Source organism: Pleurodeles waltl, chromosome 10, assembly GCF_031143425.1.
Source record: "Pleurodeles waltl isolate 20211129_DDA chromosome 10, aPleWal1.hap1.20221129, whole genome shotgun sequence".
NCBI classification, from domain to species: Eukaryota; Metazoa; Chordata; class Amphibia; order Caudata; family Salamandridae; genus Pleurodeles; species Pleurodeles waltl.
Window position 1 is genome coordinate 667,587,794 of NC_090449.1, and position 19,815 is coordinate 667,607,608.

At 41.6% G+C, this 19,815-nt stretch overlaps 1 protein-coding gene across 2 annotated transcripts in view; it reads left to right on the forward strand.

Annotated features, from left to right (window-relative positions):
* Positions 1-19,815, forward strand: part of DYNC2I1 (dynein 2 intermediate chain 1) — a 436,420-nt gene that overhangs the window by 191,323 nt on the left and 225,282 nt on the right. For both annotated transcript variants that reach the window (XM_069211167.1, XM_069211168.1), the window contains 2 exons: positions 1,656-1,767; positions 7,452-7,546. In XM_069211167.1, the coding sequence (XP_069067268.1) occupies positions 1,656-1,767; positions 7,452-7,546 (207 nt within the window). The remainder of the gene's footprint in view (positions 1-1,655; positions 1,768-7,451; positions 7,547-19,815) is intronic.

Genomic DNA, 19,815 nt, shown 5'->3' on the forward strand with positions numbered 1-19,815 from the left:
CTTTGTCTGCACTGGACCCAGCAATGGTGATGGCTAATAGAAGGATTCATAACTTGTTCCAAGGACCTTCGCTGGGTGTTACTTGTCACTCTGACGTGTGACAGACTGTGCTCCCTCTTCCTCTGAATGTCTCAGTGGTGAATGATCTGCGTGCTTTAGATTGGGCAGGCCACATACAGTATGTGGAGCTCAGAAGCCTCTTGTCTCTCATTTAGCAGCACCATCAGATTAATCTTTAGGGCTTATCCATTATTCTTCAGCCCCCCAGGGCTTTTGTGGCTTCGATCAAGAGCAGGTTGATCCAGGTTCTGGTGGGCAACATCACTGACATATTGTCTTGCAACAAGCAGGGTGGAGTGCCGACTTGCCTGAGGCTCTGAAGCTGTGTGGCAGTAGTTGTAACTTCACATGGTATCTCCCTGATGGGCAATCAACAGGCAGCCCTAAAACGTTAAGGTAAATTAACTAATTTTTACTAATCAGGAGTGATGTCTGCACCTCAACGTGGGCCTCGTGGGTGTGGCATGAGTAGCTGTATTTATCACGTTCTGAAACAATCCGTGTCCGGCCTTCAGAACTCTAGACTGTCTTACTTGTGGGTCTCAATCAGACAAGTTCCAACTTCTATGGGATTATGGCCTCTGACACGCATTTCCATTTCTGAAGCTGATACCACTGGTCCTGAATAAAGGTCAGGCAGGACCAACCTCAGCTGATCCTGGAAGCCTGGATTGTGCCAGGACGGTCTGATACTCTATCCTTCTGATCCTAGGCATCAGCCATCCCATTTGGTTTCTGTTTGGGAGGTTTTGATGTCTCAGCTACAAGGCAGAGCACTGCATCTGAACCTCCACAATCTGCATTTCAGTGAGGGTCCTATCTGTCCAAGGATGTATATCTCATTTTAGCTGCTCTGTACCATTCTCCATAGTCTATCTGTTCAGGCTTTTGGTTTAAGTTAATTTGCCTATTGCATGGGGAAACAGGTTGACCCTCTCCAAACTTAGTTATTTCATAACCTTTTGTTTGTGTCGTCCTTGGCCTGACAAAGCTTTACTGTGGGCATGTTGCCATTTTTTGATTGTGTGATCAATCTTCCTTATTCAAATAACCTATTATGATGTGTTTTTTAAACAGGTTTTCTCATGTGTTTCCCTCTGCTCCCTTCATTATATCATAGCAGAACCTCACTTTAGCCATCACTTTCCCAATGTGTGCTCATTTTGAGCTTCTGTGCAGTTGTATCTTGAAATTTGAAAGCTATGTTTCTCATTGCATTGCAGGCACTTTTGCACATAATATCAGCCAGCTATAGCTACAAGCATAGTTAATCCTCACTCTACCTAACAGAATATGAGATTAATAAAAAGGTTTGCATTGTGTTTTTTAGGTTTAGGTTTATTGTAATCTGGCTATGAAAGAACCATGGTCATATTGGTATAGCTCCTTTTGGAAAGAGAGATTTATTTTTAGAAATGTGCACATTAGCAAAGATATTCTAGAGTTCATTAATTTAATGGAGAATGCATGATGGAGAACTACGATTAGAAGTATCTAACCTTTCCTTTCTTCAGTCTAATATTTTAGTCTTGTCTTATATATTTCAGTCTACTATACTTGATATTCACTGTTCATAATAATTATTTCTGTTTCAGGCATATGTTCAATGCAATGATGATTCTGTTGAACAAGACATTCAAACAGAAAATATAGAGACTGAAGAAAAATGGACCCAGTACCCCGGAGAGGGGGCTAGAGTATCTGGAGGTGAGTCAATATATTCCTCATCATCTATATTGATGACAAGAGCTGTATTAAAAAAAAGCCTAAGAGCTTTTAAAAGGGACAGGTATTTTTAATCTATTTGAACTACTGCAAACAAAATACAAGTTAAGTACTTGCAATATTTCCATAGGGCAACTTAAAGGCTTGGATATTAATGCACAGTGCTCAAATTAAAATACACTTCAGTGATCATGCAGACTTATGAGGTATTATAAGAGAGTATGAACATGCTATGTTGAGTGCAGTAAACAAAAAGGCATGCTGAATGAAAATTTGCCTAGCTTAAGTGAAGGTAAGTTTAATTTCTATTAAGGACACAAAGGCAAGGATTTTGCTTTATTCCTTCGCTTTAATAACTGTATGAAACACACAGCAGCCTTTAGACGATAATAGACTACTTTTTCCATGAACATCAGGGAAAAAAACGCACAACAGTTTAGTCCTTCATTCTTGCAGCGTGGTCTGAATACAGTCATTTCTCACTGTTCTAACTCCCTATTCCTTTGCACGAATCACTCTGCAAGTGTATCCTCAGACATCCTGTTTACATCCGTCATTTCCTGCAAAGATAGGCTTTTCACCACTTCATTGTTGTAGAGCATTAATGAGTATTACAGTCATAGACACTGAAATAACTTGTTACTTCCAAGTATAGCATTATGACTACAACCTTTAATCAAGGAAACAAATTACTTACTCCAAATGGGGAGGGTTAGCATCTGAATGATCGCTGGTTAGGGTAGTCCTCTCCTCTGTGTCCTTAATAGAATTGAAACTTACCTTCAAGTAAGCTAGGCACTTTTTCATTCTATGTCAGGATTAGAGGTACGGATTATGCTAGCTTGACCCTTGTTCATTACCAACTGAGCCACTTCCAACACTGGTTTAAAGTAGAACCTTTTAAAAGTAGAGTCCAAGGACCAATCAGCTGCACACATTAAAACTTCAAAACGTGCTCCTAAGCAAAAAGCCTTCAAAGCCATTGCTCCTCTATCTGAATGTGCTCTAAACACTTTGGTATCTATACCTGCCTCCTGCATAACCCAACAAACCCAAAGGGCTATTGTAGGGGAAGAAACCACTTTGTACGGCTTTCTCAGTGCAATAAGAAGCTGTCTTTCGCTTGGAGGGCGGACATCAGCAGTCATCTCCTTATATTCCTTGAGGCACTCGACCACGCACAACTTGTGGACTCTCTGAAAGCTGGGTAAGAAATTACACGAGTATTTGACTTGGTACATCAACTTTCTGGAAAAGACACTCCATCAGGGGAAAACACCCTCCCCGGTAAATCAAGGGCCCATACATCAGAAACTCTCCTGCATGTAACCAAACATAGGAGAATTGCTAATTTGACTGAGAGTCCTTTCAAGGAGAGAAACCTATTTGGTGGCCACAATAAGAAAAGGTTAAGCATTGAATTAACGTCCCAAAGAGTTGAGTACCTCAGCTCTGTGGTAACATAGATGCAGATCCCCTTAAGCACTGGCAAACAAAAGGCTGCTCTCCCACTGGGCATCAGGTGTTGGGGATTTCTAAGGTACCTTCCATTGAGCCTTCCTCCCTGACCTCAGCTGGGCCCAAAAACCAAACTGTGTTCGTTCTTTGCCTGTGTTTCAGGTTGTGTTTATGAAGAAACAGTATGTTGTTCTTAAATGTGCTGACATTTTGGTTGGGTTCCTTGAGACAGTATTCATCAGCTGTTACAGGTTGTTCATATTTTCCCTTACTTACTTGGAAGTTATTCATGTTCTCAACATGTAGATGTTCAGTACTATAGTATCTGTTTTCAGTGACTTTGGAGATGTTAATTAAAAATTAGGATTACAGTTTTAAAAAAGAAAACTCTAAATAAAATAATAGCATTTTGTTTTTTAGCAATACACTGTGTGTGTGTGTGTGTGTGTGTGTGTGTATATATATACATGTGCACACACATTTATGTCACTCCCTACCCTACAACTCCAAAAATCAAACACCCACAAAACAGATAACGATAATTAAAAATGAATAGTATGGTTTCATTTAAAAATACTATAAAATAATACAAATCAATACAATTCTTGATTATAAAGATTATGAACAGTGCTTACATAATTAAACTAATTAACCAATTAACAGTAAAATTGACTAGTAACATTTGGAAATGAATCTATTAAATAAGTTAGATAAATCAAATAATTTACATAACTGATAAGCTAACAAAATTGAAATGTATAAATTAAACTAATTTGAACAACTAATATATATAAAGCACTTCCCATCCTACTCTTCTAAAAGCCCAACAACCCACCACTAAAGAATTTCAAATAAAATAAAAAAATCTTTATATGTATTACCAAAAGCAAATAAACTAAACTAAACTTGAATTGTACAGGCAAGGACTTTGTGAACGTATTCCTATGAATAAGAACATGACTGTTCCTAGGCTGGCTCATATTAAAAATGGCTCTTTGGGTTGGGTTTGGAAGCTCTGTGGATCCCTCCGCCATTAACTCTAATTAAAAATGAATAGTATGGTTTCATTTAAAAATACTATAAAATAATACAAATCGATACAATTCATGATTATAAAGATTATGAACAGTGCTTACATAATTAAACTAATTAACCAATTAACAGTAAAATTGACCAGTAACATTTGGAAATTAATCTATTAAATAATTTGGATAAATCAAATAATTTACATAACTGATAAGCTAACAAAATTGAAATGTATAAATTAAACTAATTTGAACAACTAATATATATAAAGCACTTCCCATCCTACTCTTCTAAAAACCCAACAACCCACCACTAAAGAATTTCAAATAAAATAAAAAAATCTTTATATGTATTACCAAAAGCAAATAAACTAAACTAAACTTGAATTGTACAGGCAAGGACTTTGTGAACTTATTCCTATGAATAAGAACATGACTGTTCCTAGGCTGGCTCATATTAAAAATGGCTCTTTGGGTTGGGTTTGGAAGCTCTGTGGATCCCTCCGCCATTAACTCTTAAAAAAAACAAAAAAAGGCTCTTGTGAAGAGGGCTTTTTGGGGGTATATAAAAAGCGAGTGCATGCAGAAAGCTGACAGTAATAGTCTTACTGGGAGATTCTTGACTTTTAAACCCTCCCCTCAGTTTGAACCCAATCATGATGAGGTTGTTCCGCAGTTTGCAAAGCACTTTACATCAGATTTAGTGTTGGCACTTTAGCAGTCAGCAGTATTACACACATTTTGAGCAAGACGAACCCTGAGACGAGTAACAAACGTTCATGTTCAGTATGTTAGGATAGAGTGGAGTCCATAAGAACATATCATCCTTTGCTGCCCACTGTAGTTTTCAGCGCAAGCAAAGTGGTTGAAACCCTATTGTCAGAGTTTGGGTTCTGACACTTTGCACTTGCTTTTCAAATTTTGAACTCCACACAAGTAGATTAACTGTTTTCTGTGTTAGTAGATTTTACTGTCAGTGGCTGTGACCAGGAAGTGAATTGGTCTTCCGCTATAATACTACCACTTTGTTTTCTAGTAGTGGGAGGGACTAGGCCGTAATTCGGCACTCGGCATTTACAACAGTACACTTCCACCATATCTTTTTGGTTGCCCTACGGGTTTGCAGGGTTTGTATGTGCACCAATGCTGTGGCATGAGAGCCACTGCCGTCATCTTTCAGCTCATGTTATATGTGTAAGTAATCATATCCTAGCCTATTGAAATGTAATTATTGCAGTTGTTGAGTCTGTTAATTAATTTTATTTCCGTATTCACTTTTATTGGAAAATATTCAACTTAATCTGTGTTTGCACCTAGCTTAAAATAACACTTGTTTATGTTTTGCATGAAACTCACTCTAGACATGGCGGACCATTGAGATTTTTATCTATTGCTTGTACTTATGAATTATCTTCTGTGTAATCAGGCCAATAGCAATCATTTTTCAATGCAAATTGCAATATTGTTTTATTAATCTAATGTACTGTTTTTAACTGTTTTATTGTGCTACTTCAATTATTCTTGGACACATAATGTATTTTACTACTAATACTACATTTGTATATATACATAATACAGAATATTAATAACAATGCAAAAAGTAATAAAACATAAACTATTAACAGCGTAATTTTATTAAATACAATCATATTAAGACAATTTTAAACATTTACAATTTTTTATTCTTATCTACAGTATTCTGTCCCATGATATTCTTGACATCACAGTATTTTGGACCAACAATATTTTTGCAACAATGTTAAGGTATTGCATCTGGAAACATCACCCACGTTTGTTAGAGTTATGTGCTAGAGTATGGTGCTTTATCTCTGCTGGGCTGAACCAGTTTTTACATATGCTAACAAGTTTGCAGTACAAACGTTCGCCAACAGCAGTTTCACATTACCTTAAAGGAATTCAGTTATTTAGTTTTCATATGTTGAATTCTTGGTAGTCAATCACGGATTTTTCTTCAAAATAAAACATCACCACATGCATAACATTTAGCCTTGATTGCATGTGCTGCAGTCAATAGTGTGCCCATGTAACCATGTCAGGTTCAACCATTTAGTTCCAGTTAGACAATTATGCAATTGGGTCAGCACTATCAAATCTTGAAAAAGGCTGAAAGGTTTCTAGATGTATGGACTGTTTTACATATACCTTCAGAGATGATTTATGTGAGAACCAAATACCGTTGCATACAATGCCCTCAAAAGTAGGAATTACATTTTTGCCCCTTTTCCTGCTTTGAATCTATTGTGACTCAGTCAGTTGGCTTCTGACAGTAGTCTGTGCATAACTGATTCAAAATCCAGTAGTTAAAGCAAAAACGTAGATTTAGATGATCTTCACCAGTACTGTAGAGTAGTGAAAAGTAATGTCTTACACTGTTTTAGATGTGTATATGCGCTCCAGGCGTATGTTCAGTTTTGTAATTCACACCTCTTACCTTTTGTTTATGATGTTGAGACTGAAAGTTGGCAAAATCAATACTATATAATCCAACAAATGATAAAGGACCTGATTTGAAGGAGTGATTTAGCCAGTAAATGACAGAATCTCCATCCATACCTCTGAAACCAATCCCCCTTTCTTGAGTTTATTTGATTGTCTCCACTGGCTCCACCATCTGGGTTACCTGGGTGCAGAGGTAACTTTGCAAGGAAAGGTGGTGGAGCAGGGGTCCAGTTTGCTGTGTCCAGTGTAATAGTGTGCATTTAATTGCCATGGAAAGTCTGTTGGATTGTCACTGTGTGAGGGAGTCCCCCCAGCAGATTAGATGTGGGTGGTACTGACATCGTTACCTCCATTGCTGGCATACTGTCTGCGTGCATATATTCAGTAGTGGAAATTCTACCATCCGCCACGGACAGGTGTCCTCCTTGCTTTACAACATTAAACTGCATTCTTGTGTGGTAGAACTAGCCTCTTTATTTGGCACCCCCACCACCATTGTGAAGAACCTCGAACCTGATAAAATACCCAGCATCCCTGAGGCTGATGAGATATGTTCACCACACTAGCAGATGGAACATCTTCAAGATTTTTTGTAAGTTGGTTGTGTGACTGCAGTATTTCTCCATGAATTCTGACATCGTGATACACAATTTTAAATTGCAATATGACTGTTTTAACATATTTTTTCCCACTGTTTTCTGACAAAATGTCATTTTTTTATAGGTCCCTCTAATACTGATAGTGAGTTTTCCGATGCTGTTTCAATACCGAAAGTTGACTCTCAAAAGTTAGCAAGCTTCTTACGTTCTGCTTGTCAGGTACGTTTTAAGATGAGTCAAATTGTGCATTTATTGTGTTCATATTTATTTTTGACAAAAGAAAGTAGTTGTCAAAGTTATGGGGTGAAACATTTAGGTATTGCTTAATTTAGTATGGTCTGTAAGGTATTAAGGGCCAGATGTAGCAAACGGTTTTTCCCATTCTGTGTCAATGGGAAAATGTGTTTGTACATATGGCCCTAAGTTATTTATTTCAGTGTGCTATTGGTGAAATGACTTACTTATTTTGAACTGACACCCTCTCCATGAAGGCTGTTCACAAAAAAGACACATTTGTTTTATCTATCTAAAGCGGAATATTTACCAGTCATATAATAGTATGAGGTCGCGCTTTGAAACATTCGGAGGCGGCAAATCTTAGAATTTATGTTGATTATTGATTATGCCATGACATTTCATATTGCAGAGGCCATTCACTTGTTGCTCTTAAATGGAGAGATTTGGTGGGGACATAATGATATATATATATATATATATATATATATATATATATATATATATATATATATATATATATATATATATATATATATATATATATATATATATATATATATATATATATATATATATATATATATATATATTCATTCTTAGTATGTGGTGGCTTCAGGTATACATACTATGCACATTCCTGCCATCTCATGTTGGGCCCAGACTCTGCAAGTTTTTTTGTTGTTTTTCTGGAAGAGGTTTTATGGTTGATGTTGTGCATCGTATTTCTTCCTCCTTGAGGTATTACACATGTTCAACGTGTTCTGTGTTAAATTATTTGTTCGCTCCATTTTGACACCCACGTAGCCTACGGACGAAAAAAGGAAGGTCCACCTAATCGAAGTTCAACAAAGAACAACAACACACGTTGGAACAGTGTACAGATCAAGCGCACGCACCAGACTTTCACTTCATCGACATCCACACCTGTCTAGAATGTCTGTCTCTGGTAATGGAGGTGAAAAGAGAAAGCTTATTTCAACAGTGCCCTCTGTCAGGGCCTAATAGGCCTATTTCAGACACATAAAATCTGTAACTTATGCTTACCTCTAGGTCACAAGGAACAGGAATCAGCACCCATCACATAACGTGGACATAGCAGTAGAGGCAGATGTCTCGCACGTAGAATCACATAGTGAGGGTGAGATCGACACTAAGACAACAGTGCAAGGGGGAATTGTCATCACCAGCCCCCACGATGTCACCTCTGAAGAGTCCAGTGAGGAAGAAGAGTCGGAGGTGCAGATTGGGGAACCCATGCAAAACACTCTGGTACCTGGGTTAGGAACAAAAATGAAGATAACACCAAGGGCGGCTAGTACTATTGACCCACACTGTGCAAAGAAAATCTTACATACACCTCCCTCTCCACACCACGGTGCACCACAGCCATCAGGCTCTTGTTGACATCGCAAGCATGCCTCAGAGCCAAGAAGGGACAAGGCTGTTCTCGATCCCAGTCGCCAACAAGGCCAAAACATGTGGATAGCACCAACACTGCTTTGGTACCGAAGCACAAGTCAACATCGACACCTGCATCTGCACAGAAGAAGACAAAGCCAGCTTAAATGCCGGAAAAGTCATTGTATCAGAAGAAATGCTCAACGTCAAGCCACTCGGACTCCAGATATACATCAGCACCAACAAAATAAAAGGAGCATGGTCACTCGTCAAAGCCTGAGAAAACCCACGTTCCCACCAAGACAGATGCCTTCCTCTGTAATACCAACAGTGTCAGAGAAGCAGGCAAAAACATCCCAAAAACAAGTGCCACAAGAAGAAGAGGGCAATGTTTTTGAAGGACTGCAAAAGAGACATACAGACACTTCCAAAAGACAGGCCCAGGATTTGGAAATGCCACAGCCACCACCATAGATAGTGGCGACTGAACATAAGACCAGAAGCCGCTTGACATTTAGCCAACTACAATCCCCAGAGTCAAGATCACCCTCACCTACACAGGCAGAGGAGGGTGGAAATACACCTCAACAAATATGACTCTGATTCTTGGGGATACCCACCACAGCCCAGACCCATGGGATGATTATGACATGGTTGTGCTTGACAACGATATGGAACCACCAATTCCTACCAAAGCCTCACCACCTGATGACACCTCATCTTCTCATAGTTGCATACAGAGGGCTACAGATTAACACAAACTTCCCATAGAGACCACAGAGGAAGAGACAGATTTCATGGTAGAGACACTCTCTCGCACTTAGCACACAGTGCAAAATCTTCCTATGATTGGCTCAATATTAAATGTCTCAAAGGACATCTTTAAGGACCCAGTATAATCTAGAGAGCTAATGCCACTCATTGAAAGAAAGTACAGGTCTTCACCTTCAAACCCAATATACATCAGGTGTCATTCTCCGGCAGAATCCATAGTAGTCACATCTGCAAGGAAAAGAACAGCATCCCAGGACACAGGGGAAGCTCCACCTCCTGACAAGGAGAGTAAGCACATCAACACTGCTGGGAAAAGGGTGGCTGCAGGACATGCCAACCACTGGAGAATCGCAAACTCAGTGGGTCTACTCTCTCACTCCAACGGGGCTACTTGGGACGAAATGCAAGAGCTCATTGTAGGAGGCTGGACTGGCTTGTAGTGAGTACCTAGGGGTACTTGCACCTTGCACCAGGCCCAGTTATCCCTTATTAGTGTATAGGGTGTCTAGCAGCTTAGGCTGATAGATAATGGTAGCTTAGCAGAGCAGCTTAGGCTGAACTAGGAGACGTGTGAAGCTACTACAGAACCACTTAGTGTCATATGCACAATATCATAAGAAAACACAATACACAGTTATACTAAAAATAAAGGTACTTTATTTTTATGACAATATGCCAAAGTATCTCAGAGTGTACCCTCAGTGAGAGGATAGGAAATATACACAAGATATATATACACAATACCAGAAATATGCAGTATAGTCTTAGAAAACAGTGCAAACAATGTATAGTTACAATAGGATGCAATGGGGACACATAGGGATAGGGGCAACACAAACCATATACTCCAAAAGTGGAATGCGAACCACAAATGGACCCCAAACCTATGTGACCTTGTAGAGGGTCGCTGGGACTATTAGAAAATAGTGAGGGTTAGAAAAATAGCCCACCCCAAGACCCTGAAAAGTGAGTGCAAAGTGCACTAAAGTTCCCCAAAGGACCAAGAAGTCGTGATAGGGGAATAAGGCAGGAAAGACACAAACCAACAATGCAACAACGCTGGATTTCCAATCTGGGGTACCTGTGGAACAAGGGGACCAAGTCCAAAAGTCACAAGCAAGTCGGAGATGGGCAGATGCCCAGGAAATGCCAGCTGCGGGTGAAAAGAAGCTTCGACTGGACTGAAGAAGCTGCGGTTTCTGCAGGAACGCAAAGGGCTAGAGACTTCCCCTTTGGAGGACGGATCCCTCTCGCCTTGTAGAGTCGTGCAGAAGTGTTTTCCCGCCGAAAGAACGCCAACAAGCCTTGCTAGCTGCAAATCGTGCGGTTAGCGTTTTTGGACGCTACTGTGGCCCAGGAGGGACCAGGAGGTCGCAAATTGGACCAGGAGGTAGAGGGGACGTCGAGCAAGACAAGGAGCCCTCTTAGCAGCAGGTAGCACCCGGAGAAGTGCCAGAAACAGGCACTACGAGGATGCGTGAAACGGTGCTCACCCGAAGTCGCACAAAGGAGTTCCACGTCGCCGGAGACCAACTTAGAAAGTCGTGCAATGCAGGTTAGAGTGCCGTGGACCCAGGCTTGGCTGTGCACGAAGGATTTCTGCCGGAAGTGCAAAGGGGCCGGAGTAGCTGCAAAAGTCGCGGTTCCCAGCAATGCAGTCTAGCGAGGTGAGGCAAGGACTTACCTCCACCAAACTTGGACTGAAGAGTCACTGGACTGTGGGAGTCACTTGGACAGAGTTGCTGGATTCGAGGGACCTCGCTCGTCGTGCTGAGAGGAGACCCAAGGGACCGGTAATGCAGCTTTTGGTGCCTGCGGTTGCAGGGGGACGATTCCGTCGACCCACGGGAGATTTCTTCGGAGCTTCTAGTGCAGAGAGGAGGCAGACTACCCCCACAGCATGCACCACCAGGAAAACAGTCGAGAAGGCGGCAGGATCAGCGTTACAGAGTTGCAGTAGTCGTCTTTGCTACTATGTTGCAGGTTTGCAGGCTTCCAGCGCGGTCAGCAGTCGATTCCTTGGCAGAAGGTGAAGAGAGAGATGCAGAGGAACTCGGATGAGCTCTTGCATTCGTTATCTAAGGAATCCCAAGAGACAGAGACCCTAAATAACCAGAAAAGAGGGTTTGGCTACCTAGGAGAGAGGATAGGCTAGCAACACCTGAAGGAGCCTATCACAAGGAGTCTCTGACGTCACCTGGTGGCACTGGCCACTCAGAGCAGTCCAGTGTGCCAGCAGCACCTCTGTTTCCAAGATGGCAGAGGTCTGGAGCACACTGGAGGAGCTCTGGACACCTCCCAGGGGAGGTGCAGGTCAGGGGAGTGGTCACTCCCCTTTCCTTTGTCCAGTTTCGCGCCAGAGCAGGGCTAAGGGGTCCCCTGAACCGGTGTAGACTGGCTTATGCAGAATTGGGCACATCTGTGCCCAAGAAAGCATTTCCAGAGGCTGGGGGAGGCTACTCCTCCCCTGCCTTCACACCATTTTCCAAAGGGAGAGGGTGTAACACCCTCTCTCAGAGGAAGTCCTTTGTTCTGCCATCCTGGGCCAGGCCTGGCTGGACCCCAGGAGGGCAGCTGCCTGTCTGAGGGGTTGGCAGCAGCAGCAGCTGCAGTGAAACCCCGGGAAAAGCAGTTTGGCAGTACCAGGGTCTGTGCTACAGACCACTGGGATCATGGGATTGTGCCAACTATGCCAGGATGGTATAGAGGGGGCAATTCCATGATCATAGACATATTATATGGCCATATTCGGAGTTATCATTGTGAAGCTACATATAGGTAGTGACCTATATGTAGTGCACGCGTGTAATGGTGTCCCCGCACTCACAAAGTCCGGGGAATTGGCCCTGAACAATGTGGGGGCACCTTGGCTAGTGCCAGGGTGCCCTCACACTAAGTAACTTAGCACCCAACCTTTACCAGGTAAAGGTTAGACATATAGGTGACTTATAAGTTACTTAAGTGCAGTGTAAAATGGCTGTGAAATAACGTGTGCGTTATTTCACTCAGGCTGCAGTGGCAGGCCTGTGTAAGAATTGTCAGAGCTCCCTATGGGTGGCAAAAGAAATGCTGCAGCCCATAGGGATCTCCTGGAACCCCAATACCCTGGGTACCTCAGTACCATATACTAGGGAATTATAAGGGTGTTCCAGTAAGCCAATGTAAATTGGTAAAATTGGTCACTAGCCTGTCAGTGACAATTTGAAAGAAATGAGAGAGCATAACCACTGAGGTTCTGATTAGCAGAGCCTCAGTGAGACAGTTAGTCACTACACAGGTAACACATTCAGGCACACTTATGAGCACTGGGGCCCTGGTGAACAGGGTCCCAGTGACACATACAACTAAAACAACATATATACAGTGAAAAATGGGGGTAACATGCCAGGCAAGATGGTACTTTCCTACACTCATGCAGTATCTCCCATGTAAATATAAAAAGAGGGGAGAGGAGTTAATAGCCAAAGGGAGACAGATCCCTAGCGCAACCATCACATGTGCAGTGGACAACACCACAGCAGAATACATTAATATCTCAGTTATGCTGCATAGGTATGCATATCCGCCTTTAAGCCAGAAGTGCTACAGCACATTCTTTGGTCCAGAAGTAGACACACAATTAGACAAAATCAAAAAAGAGGCATCAAAATCACTGGGTGCATTGCAAACGTCATATCTGTGCTCTACAGGTGCACCCCTATTTTTGGGATGCACCAAGAGGGGCCTTTTGCCCATTGCCATCCTTGGATTTGCATTACCTAAATAGCGACTTCCTAATAAGAAATCGCTATTTAGCAAATGCAAAGCCAGACCATTAACTCAAATGCAATGAGATTTCTTGATAGCGATTTCCTAAGAGCGATTCCTACTTTGTAGAATTAGGAAATCGGTATCCTAGTACATTGTATTTTGCATTTCTTAAATAGCAATTTCTATGAAGTCGCTATTTAAGAAATTCAAAATTGTGTTTTCCTAAATGACAGTATGATGCAGAAAAAATAACATTCGCTTTCAGCAGCAACCTCCACCATAACTCTGAAACGGTAAGGGTGTCAGCAACGTAAACTAGTTCAGTGGCACTCAATAGGCTCACAGTGCATAGCGTGATTAATAGACTTACTCACCTACTTCATAATGGGAGCTAATTATGAATAATTCCTTCAGCTGACTATTTAATCTAATATTGCTGTGACATAGTGAACTTCTGCTCCATTGAAACATTAATTGTCAACTTTTGAGAACTGATTATGCATGATCTCTCTTCTGCCTTTTAGGTAAGCCTTCAGGAATCATATTGCAGGCATCTGAAAGAAGCTGGCATCTATTTTGATTATTTTTAGGCATGTTCTGTGGAAGTATAGACCACACTTAATGATCTCTGGTACCAATCTAGTAACCTTTGGTCGATATATTGGCGGTGCTTGCTGTTAATACCAGAGATAAGTCGCATCTTTTCTACTGAGGTTGACTGGGCAGATCCAAGTTAAGCTGAGACAATATACGTAATGATAATGCAGCTGCAAAAAGAGGGAAACTGGCTAGATTTACAAATAGGAATAAACTGTAGGAGTTCAATGGGCAATTTGACACAGGTGAGTCTAAACACATACTCTTCAAAGGAGACTTTTACTCTACATCTTGGTTGACCTAGTTCTACTGAACTGTTGTAATATGTTTAAAGCCATTTCCAGAGCAGAGAGTAACCAAGAATCACTAACAGTCATCTTTAATGTTTTAGTCCACTATCTGAAAAGTAGTGATGAAGAGCTGAGACTTCAGATACAACAAATTGTCCTCTGACCTGGCAAAAGCTAAATAAAATCTTTAACAACCTAGATATGGTCTCCTTGTATTAGGCCATAACTTACTTTACTACTGAAGCAAGTGGTGTCATAAGTCAGATAGAGGAAATGGCTGAATTTTTTCTTGCACTCACAAAATAGAGAGACAGCTTGGCCAAAACATGGAGCCAATTTAACATCCAAGGGGCAAGACCCACACAGATTGATTTGATGTGGTGTGGTGAAGGACAAATTACAAATTAAATGAACAGTTTTGTACGGACAGTGTGCCTGGAAAGAAACAGAATCTGTTTTATAAAAATGGATACAAAAGTAATGCCAGAAATATGGCTTCATCTTTTGGCTGCAAACAAACATAGATAATGTTGGGGGATGGTTATACTTGGAAGTGCTTAAATTAAGTCAGGAGGAATTGACTATTTTGCCTAGCACTTGGCTTGATCACTCCAGCAAAATTTTTATGACCATATGTTACTCTCACGTCGAAAATTGAAGTAAGTATAGATTTTGTACCAACCCTGAAGGCAATAATAAGTGAAGGGATTAAATATGCAGGTCCAAATTGCTTATGGTCAGACTTTTTCGGCATTGTCCAAATTAATTGGTGGTTCTAAAGTCTGTTTTCTTTCTCTCCTTGTGGGTATCGGGAACCATACCTTCATTGTTCAGAAAAGAGAATAAACACAGGGATGTGTCATTTGTTACATGTGGTACTCTTAGAAAGAAGCACGCAAAATGGATTCTGGGTGCAGTAGAGGAATAGATAACTGCAGACAACATTCTTCAGTACTACCAAGCAATGATTTGACTAAATCATTCAATCAGGAATACATTTTTAGTGCGCAAAATCTGGTTGGAGAAATATGTGGTTATAGCAAAGAGTTGCCTGTAAGATGGCATTCATTGACATTTGCCCAAGACTTCAACTATCTTAGTGGACAACAGCTTAGAGGGAAGCTTACACATATTGGCAAGGATAAAGTCCTGATAGCTGTTATTTAATTAATCTGCAGCTACAGCACTAATTCTGTTAGACTGGGCAAGGGTGACAGTGTTAGGGTCTATATTGATAGCAACATCGGATACAACACGGTTATTCCTGAGCCTCTGTCTTGTTCGTGCTTTATAAAAAAGCTCCAGGAGAGACAGTCTAGGTGTCAGATAAGATTCTTCACAACTTAAAAGGCATAAATATGCAGATTTCCTTTTACCCCTGCGTTCTGCAGAAACAGTTAAACAAGGCAAGCATCTATTTCATCCAGCTTGAATTACTCTTCAAGTTGTCAAAAACTGTGGTTGGTAGTGTTTAGAAAAAAGTAAAGCAAAAGTGATGTTGAGATTGTAACTGTTAAAGAATACACCTAACTTGGCTTAGTATTTCTGCTATATGTGAAGAAGCCCTCCCACATGTAAATTTAATTAAAGATGGCTTTGTGCAACCTGCAGGCCTACTTTGATTTTGTAATCAGTGTGGTGACTGTATCCAGTCTCAATATTTGGAGATATTTGATAGCAATGTCTTGCGCTGTGCTGGCCTGGAGTTTGAGGTATCATTTTTTTTCTTTTGTCCTCATTATGCAACAGGTAGCAAATCGCCCTCCTAAGGGATTGCTGTTAGCACGAGACCGCAGATGCACTTCAACCTGAGCACGACCTTTCCAACATCCATTACATTAGATTTATGTGTCCAGCACCTTCCCTGTGTTGGTCAGTAGGTCTGAATCATCGGAACCCTCCCAACAGGTTGTCTGCCCTTCCTGGATTTCGCCTCATCCACAAATTCCCTAATGGAAGCAACATTCTCACCTTTCCTGATATAAGACATTTGCTATCGAGCCAGCTAACCCGTAGTGCAGATTGTACCCACTCTAGAAATCCCGGGGAAGCAAAAGATAATCATTTCATGCACAGCTCTCTTTTGACCAACAACACTAGTGCTGTTAAAAGTAATCTCTATTTCTTCGCTGGTTTAACAACAGACCCATCAGCCTCCGGGATACCAAAAATCACCAGTGCAAGACTTACTTGATTTCTCAACCTAATACCTTGGATAAAGATTTACCGACTTCTTGCCAGAAGAGCTGGATACCCAGACACTGCATAAACATGGGCAAGACATCCACCTTCTCAAGGTCCCATTTATGACAGCTCTTCACCACTTGATTGCCCAGCCTCAACAGCCTTTTCGGGGTCAAGTGGTCTCTATGCCATAAACAGATGATTTGTCTTAGTGATGGGGATTTTACTGATTTGTGCAAAGTAGATATTGATACTTGCATGATGTTAGTTAGTCCTAGGTCCGCATGCCCTTTTTCCGGATTTTTTCTGGCAAGATGAAGTCTCCATCCATCGCTTCCAACATCTTCCAATACCAATTCTCTGTGTCTTTCTTTATGGGGGAACTGTCTTGTAGCTGATACTCCAACTTGGTGTCACCCCTACCATCCTGAACCAATCTATGCGCCCAGCTGGCCAACTGGTAGTATTTAACCCTGGACAGCCTAAAATAACAAACCTCCTTCCTGGATGATCTGTCCCCATATACTTAGCCCACGGTCTGTCAAAGGTCTTGCTAAACAGTCCTGTAGAGACTCCGGAGTTCCAGGCAAGTTCCAAAAAAGGGGAATTTGTTATAACATGGTATCCATAATCTCCATCTAATTTGTACCCAAAGTCTGATCGCCACGCTCAAAGTCTTTAATATGACCATTTTTAAAAATTTGGGATTTCCAAACTTGTATAAAAATGCATATCACCCTGTTGCAGGTTTTTTAGCATGGCTTGAAGCACGAGACCTATTTGCAAATGATCCACACCCATTTTCTGCCTTCTACAATTCTTCAACTGAAAGGCCCAATGATAAATATGGAAGTCCGGGGCCGCTATGGCTCCCTTGATTGTTCCCCTGCAAAGCTTTTTCCTTGCAATTCTGACCGCTCTAGAGGCTGAAATAAAACTACTCACTTCCCCCGGCAGTTTCCTAAACCACTCTGTTTTTTATGACTATGGGATTGTGTTAAAAAGAAATATAAACTTGAGAAGTACAGGTCTGAATTACTCTGGAGAATTTCTTACCCAGGTCGTTATGCTTAAGCACTGTATTTAGATATGGCCAACTCACTCTGTCAAAAGCCTTAGTGGCATCAAATGTTAAAATTGACAGTGATTTTTTCCTTTCTGTTGCCTTATCCACTGCTCCCACCAGCCAGTGTGCCAACACCTGTAGCTGCTGACCCCTGATGAGCCCCTTTCTGTCCTCATGCACTAGACCACCAATCATGTTATCCGCTCTCATTGTCAAGATACTTGTATAGCTCTTATATTCACAGCTTAGCAAAGAGTTTGGTCTAAAAGATTCACAGAGTTTTGGGTCCTTATTAATTTTAAAATCACATTAATTATGGCTTCATCCCATGAGCACGATTGTTTATTTCCCCTCAAAAGTGTCATCCATCAAACTAACAAAATCTGGCAGTATGTTATCCCCCAAGACGATGTACAGCTCATTTGGGAGGCCATTGAGACCTGATGCCTTTCCCTTTTTAAAGTCACTCATTACCACCCTAACGTCTTCCTTACATCTCTCGATTAAGGGCAGTTTTAAGTCTGGCCCAAGCTTCGGAAGCAAGGTCACTTTTAGCCAGTCTTCTATCAGATCAACCAAAATCTCGTCAGTATATAATTTGTGATTAAAAGTTATCAAAAGTGTGTTTTATATCCCCTGTGGCTACCAACAACACAGCAAGGGGACTCCCTTTCCCAGACTTCACCATGCCTGGAGGCACTGTCATTGTGGGAGGACTCGTGCTACATAGCACCAACAGGTCCCCTGCTATGTGGGACACGCCTGGACAAAGCCCAGGCCAAGGGCAGGCCCGTCCATGCCCATCGTAGCCCAGAGGAGGCTGGGCTGGGCCACCCCCTCTAAGGTCTGCCACATCTGTTTCAGGGTACTGGTGGCTATTGTTTAACACTTTTCAAGTACACTGTGCTTCTGTTCATCATAAGTAGAGCTCACCAATGGTAACATCCATCTGCTCTTTAGTTTCATACAGATGTTGACGACTATTTTTTCTCCGGGTATCAGCGGGCACCATTGGAACCATAGACCTTTAACACTATTTGGAGTATTTTCTAGAGATTTTGTGTGAACAGACTTAGGTTTGTTTAGCTCTGTAGGCAATATCTATCGTTGTTCTAAACTGTAGAGTTGAGGAGGGAAAGAGAAAACACCCAGTAGCCATCACTTAATCCATATCTCCTCCTGAACTCAGCTATACTGAAATACAACTCAGGTGTCATGGGAGCTTAGAAGAAAGTTTGCTGACATGGGAGGACCGTCTATGGGCCCCAACAATGCAGGTCAGTCCCATTAATTCTGACCTCACCCGCCCGTCTGATGTAGTTGGAAAAACGATTAATGTTAAAGGGGGTAATGAGTGCGTACAAATTATACTGCACATAGTTCCACCATCTGGTATACATTCTCCACCCCCCACCCAAGCTCACCAGAAAGCCTCGGTCACAGTCGGCAGTTATTGATTCAACTAGAGAGAACGCCCAGGCTGAGAAGTCGAGTGAAATAAATAGACCATCTGATAGATTGTATACTTTGAGAATATATGTGATATGATTAAAACTCTGGAGTCATCTGTCAAACTTTCATTGGACTCTCTGAATAATCGATTAAATCAGGTGGAATGTAATGTTGCCAACATATGCTTGGGCATATTAAAGAATTTATCGGCTGGGCCTACAATGGTATCCCTTCAAGATAGCGGTACATTGCATTGAAAGCCAACGCATACAGTTGATACACAGACACCACCAGTATTTTGCTCTTTACGACAATCTCAAGTTGATACAGTTATTGATAAAATATGCCCTGATAGTACATCCCGCACCTGTAGTACAAACAAAAGTATAAGTAACCCCAATAACGAAAACTCGACCTGCCCACTGTTAAACACATACATTTTGTTAACGTATTGCCTACATCTCCCCTCAGCTGCTACATCGGTACAGGCGATGCGTCGGAGGCATGGCCACCTCTCCGTGCAGCGGGGTTTCCTCGTCTTCCTCCTCCAGCTTCAATATGTGCTCTAGGCTGTAGATCAAGACTCGCTCCGTGGAGCAGACCCTAGTGCCACTTGTATCACAGGTAGGCAGCGGAGAGCGGCTGATGAAACCTGGGCTGGGATTGCGCAGCGTACAAGAGTTGGGGCGAAGCAGGGAGCTCCGAACTCCCCGCGGGGGAGAGGCGAGAGGGAGTCCACC